The sequence below is a fragment of the Temnothorax americanus genome, unplaced genomic scaffold, assembly GCF_048541705.1.
Source record: "Temnothorax americanus isolate GAGA-0224 unplaced genomic scaffold, ASM4854170v1 Scaffold70, whole genome shotgun sequence".
Taxonomy (NCBI): domain Eukaryota; kingdom Metazoa; phylum Arthropoda; class Insecta; order Hymenoptera; family Formicidae; genus Temnothorax; species Temnothorax americanus.
In genome coordinates this window covers 606,738-611,926 of record NW_027509793.1, presented here as the reverse complement: position 1 = coordinate 611,926, position 5,189 = coordinate 606,738, and the positions used below count along the sequence as shown (strand labels likewise).

The 5,189-nt window shown below is 33.9% G+C and overlaps 1 protein-coding gene across 1 annotated transcript in view; it reads right to left on the bottom strand.

Moving 5' to 3' along the window:
- Nucleotides 1–470: 470 nt before the first annotated feature.
- LOC143906427 (uncharacterized) overlaps nt 471–5,189 on the bottom strand; it is a 5,268-nt gene continuing 549 nt past the window's right edge. Inside the window, exons 2-7 of the mRNA XM_077422533.1 lie at nt 3,367–3,595; nt 3,165–3,264; nt 2,977–3,081; nt 2,529–2,921; nt 1,102–1,300; nt 471–1,021 (exon numbers count right to left, since the gene is read on the bottom strand). Of these exons, the coding sequence (XP_077278659.1) occupies nt 2,821–2,921; nt 2,977–3,081; nt 3,165–3,264; nt 3,367–3,588 (528 nt within the window). The 5' untranslated portion in view covers nt 3,589–3,595 and the 3' untranslated portion in view covers nt 471–1,021; nt 1,102–1,300; nt 2,529–2,820. The remainder of the gene's footprint in view (nt 1,022–1,101; nt 1,301–2,528; nt 2,922–2,976; nt 3,082–3,164; nt 3,265–3,366; nt 3,596–5,189) is intronic.

Here is a 5,189-nt window from a genome sequence, read left to right as displayed (position 1 = left end):
AAATAATATAATATTCTATTTAAATAAGCATTTTTTTAATACGTTTATAATTTGCCAAAAATATCCCTTTAAATAACGTCTTAGGAATAGGATTTAATATCCAGGTATGATATACTTTTTAAATACGTTAATAAAAGGTTGAGCGTATATTATTTTTATATGCTTTTACCGCGGCAATTTTTAACAAATAATAAACGTATTTTATACCACATCCTGTGCAGTTAATTACAAATTCGTTGAAATATTATTTATGAAATGAAAAACATAAACATTTGGAGAATACGATTATAATCCAGGTACGATTATTCAATTTTAATTATATTTTTTTTCGTTATTATATTCTTTTTTCATAAATATATTTACGAACACAACATTTCATAATGAGCCGGCACTGGTTTCTGACATTCACCCGACATTAAGAAATATTATATCATATCAATTCAAAATTTTATTACTCTTTTTAAACTGAATTTGTTTCTTAAGATGATTTTTGAAAAATTATATATTTGCGCTGGTTATGACATATGTAGACTATATATAACGTTTACATCAAATTAAGAAATAGTCTACCACGTAAGGCAGTTGGCTCACGATGGAGAGGTCCCGAGTTCAAATCCCACCAAGGTAAGTGTGTTTTTCAAATAAAAAAAATATTTATAATCATGGACTGCATCTTAAGAAACAAATTTAGTTAAAAAATAGTAATAAAATTTCGAAATAAATAATTTTTTTTATGTCGGGTGAATAATTATTCGAATTTAATTCGTATATGTATAACGTTTAATACGCGAATAAAAATTGATATATGAAAACGTATATGAGACGGTCATAGAAACGAAAATTATACTCAAGTCATATACGTTTAATATATCATGTTTATACTATACGTTAATACCATAAATATACGTATATTATACCTTCTTGTTCTTATTGGGAAATTATTGAGGCGTTTATTTACTTGGCTCATACGACAAAACGACCTCATATCCAAGTATTTTAATATCATTAGTATTATTTCATCCTGCAAAAACAAAATATAAAATTTTAATACATGTTATATTATAATAAATTATTTCGAAAAATGAACTTTGAATATTTTACAGAAAGCGTAGAAAAACTGTCACGTTGCTCCTTGGATTCTCCCGAAGAGAGTTTGATATCTTCTATAAATTTTACATAATTCCAATGATTTCTTAATAAAGGATGATTCACATATCCCTGCTTAGAAGATGGCACATCTTCCTTCCGAAATACTTGCTTGTGCGCGAGCTTGCTCTTGTGAAAATTCGTTGCTATGTCGCTGCAAATAACATTGAAACACAAATTTATTTTTATTATTAACATTACGCTGACAACGTGTTTTTAAAAGCGTTTCTATGTAACAAAAAATTTATAAAAATTCATTGTGTCATCTTTAAAATTTCAAAAAAATGATTTCTACAGAGGCCGGAACTATTGCAATTTCTTTTTACTGTAAAATGCGAGTTTTGATAAATAATAGCATATTTTTTGAATGTGTGACTAAAAAAAATTATTCAAGGGTTTTATAGTTCAACAATGGTACTTGAAAGAAAAATACACGAAGAGAACCTAAAAGAAGTTGAATTATTAAAGGACTTAAAAATTGGTACTTAATTTCGGTATACAGAAAAAATGAGATTCGAAAACAAAAGCAATGCTATTTTTTTTTAAGGTTACTTCTTATTTATTATTTATAAGTATAGGATCAATATTGAAAAAAAAAAACACGTAAAATGCAAAATTACTTTTCCGTGGACAAAATTAACGAGATAGAGCCAGTGATGCTAGACGGCAGACGAAATAGCATGCTAAAGCATATAAAGGGCATGGCTTTGCAAGGCACAGAAAGGATCCTTCATTAAAGGATCCCTAAGGCATAGTAGAGTCCCTTTAATAAGAGTCGCGACATCTTGAGTTTCGGCAAAATAAGAGAGAAAGAGAAAGCGATATACATTCATATCGCTCTCTCTTTTTCTTTTATATCTCTTTCTCTTTCTGTTTCACGTACTTTTGCCGAAAATGCGAACCAATCAAAAGTTGCTGCTACGTACGTGTCGCGACTCTTATTAGAAGGACTCTAAGGGCCTAAAGCAGAATGGCTGTCTTAATGACCTTAAGACATATATAAAACACTGCCAAGACAGCCATTCTGCTTAGGCTCTATTAAGGCACGGACAAGCTCCTCCATCCGTGTAGCCGACACGCCGAGCGTAACATGCGCTGTTCCGTCTGCCGTTTAACATCCGAGGTGGACAGCCTGGATCTTTGAAGGCACACACTACACTTCGATTGCTCGGTATCGCGCAACGAACTGTCGAACAGTTCGCTTGGCAGTTACATGCCCACTATAACCAAGTTTTTTTGTGGAGGAGAGCCAACGTAAGCGCTGAAGCTATTCCCGTGGGAATCATAAATGAAAAATCAACTGTGCCTTAAAAGTTCCACAGTGTCCGCGCAGTGTTAAGAAAATAATATAAAATTACTTAATGTCGACAATTATATAATACCTTTTATAAATAACGCAATATTTAAAAAATTCCTTTTGAAGATCAAGTATATCCAAGTATGCATTTTCATAATCACGTGTTGTATTATAAGGGTCAATTATGTTACAGGTATCCCAAAGGCATTTGTATTCTTCAATAATTCTTGAGAATTCTTCAGAACAACGAAAACGACAAAATATTTCTGAACAAGAATGTCGTTGTGCCCGAATGCGGTGTAAGAGATTAGTTATACTCTCATCTTTAGGATTTTTAGGAAAAATCAATTTTGATGTACCGATCAGCATCACAGCATCTAGCTGTGTGCATGAGTTGGATATAAACTGTAGTCTGAGCATTTTGGTTTTAAAGTTACAAGACCGTAAAGCTGGAGAAAATATCCGTGATTCCGAACGTCTATGTTTGAAAGAAAATGATTGAGGCGGTCCATCCCATAATAAAATCCACCGACCCTCATCTTCAGAATCTTGAGCCCAAACTTCAGTTACGTTCCCAAAATTATATACTTCATATATAGAGATTCTGATTGGATATACAGCTTCATGAAACTCGAGATCTTCAAAATAAAAATTACAACCTTTTCTGAACACAAACATTTTCCTTAACAATATCTTAATTTTCAATTAAAATGTCACATACCAATATGATGAAAATAATAATCTTTTTCACACTCTGGTGCAAAAGTATATGGCACTTGTTTCTGCCATGGAGATATTGAAATATCAACATTATACTTCTTCTGTATTAAAGAGTAAAAAAAGTACTGAATATTACCAAATGTATTGCATAAATTAGAGATTTTGCGATTATATACTTTCTACAGAACAGAAAATACACATACCAAAAGAAAATCTTCATGGCTTGGAAAATTGCTAGGTGTTCCAATTATATTATTACGAATATTACTTATGCTAGCAGTATTCTTACAGTCCTTTGTGGATATATTGCTATCCTTCACAAATTGATAGATGAAATCAACATAATCCTCTCCTACCGCTACTCTGTCAGTATAAGGATATCTGACATCATTCTCGCAATGTGAGGAATGATAATTGGATGTCATATTCTTTCTCTTAAAAAAGATGGAAAATATAATTATAATAGTCTAAAAGCTGACGGACACTTTTGGCCAAGTAATTTTGTAAAATACGATTTTCCGTTTTAACTAGCGTGGACGATTCTTCTTCGATAATCCAAACACCTGGCTGGCCGTTTTTTTGGGGGGGGGGAAGGGGATAAAAGTACGCAGGTGAGAAAAAAAAACAGATTTTTAAGTCATTATAAGTCTCAATTTTTGTCGGATATTGATGATTAGTCACTCAGGAACATGCAAATAAATTGCCAGCTTGATTGCTCGAGGGAATTAATCGTCAGGCTTAATCATAAATAATTAAAAATAATTATTTTCAAGTCATACTGTAAAAGCTGGTTTTTTTAGTAACAAGTGTAGTGCTAACACATGCCACGAAAAAAAAGCCAAATTAAAACTTTGGTGGCATCATCTCTAAAAAAATTATTGAAAATGCACAAAGCCGGCGCGGCGGCGTAGTGTGTGAAAATAAAAAAAATGGCTTTGCTGACGCAGCGTTGCGTTGCGTTAAGGCCTATCTACATAAGACGCAAAACGCAAGTCGCAAGAAATAAACGCAGGTCGCAAGATTTTTGCGTCTACGTAATCTACATAGATATGAAGCGAGTACTTTTCCTGAGAAAAATGGAGTATTATAATATTAAGTACATACGTTTTTGGCTATGTTGTGTGAGCAATATATATATATATAAAATATAGATAATATAGATATATAATATAGAACATATCCCGCGTTACTTTTATATCTGGTCTCTCCTAATATCATAACCTCTCTTTCAGAGGCAACAATTGTTTTTTTGAGCAAATAAAGATGAGTACAAGGAGACGTAAATTACTACTATTACTGTGTGCAAGTTTAAGTAATCTGTCTGCCAAATTATTACGATTTGGTATATTGAATCGTTCGAGGAGAAGATGATGGGTTCGACCTATAAATTGTCCACGTGATGATTTGGGTCATTTTCGTAATCTCTTTTCCTATATGCAAGAGGAAAATCACAAAGAATTCTTCGAATTTACAAGAATGGTGCCAAGTCAGTTTAATAAGTTATGTGATCTTGTGCGTCCTCTCCTTACGAAAAGATCTATTCGCCCCAACCTGCCAGTTGAATTACGTGTAGCCATTACTTAGATGGTCTAACCTGATGTATTGAGTTGCCGCTTGCCGCGTTATAACACGATATATACTGTGACGATACGCTGATTGGCTGATCGCTTCGACGCAAGACGCGAAAGTTAAAGTTCGCCCAACTTCTGTGCGTCTTGCGTATTGCAGCCTGCAGCCGGAAATACGTCACGCTGCGTCTGTCTTGCGACACATGTGCTTGCGACCTGCGACCGGGCTGCGACTCGCGTTCTGCGTCCTATGTAGATTTACTCGGCCATCGTCAGATCCCTCCGGCGACGGCTTTGGCTGGGTTCCACTTATCGCTCACAACGCTCGCGAGCATCATTTCGTCCTTGTTTAACATTTGACAAACAACAAGGATGAAATGATTCCACGAGCGTTGCAAGCGATAGTGGAACGCACCCTTTGTGAATTTTCAATAATTTTTTAAAAGATTTTGCCACCA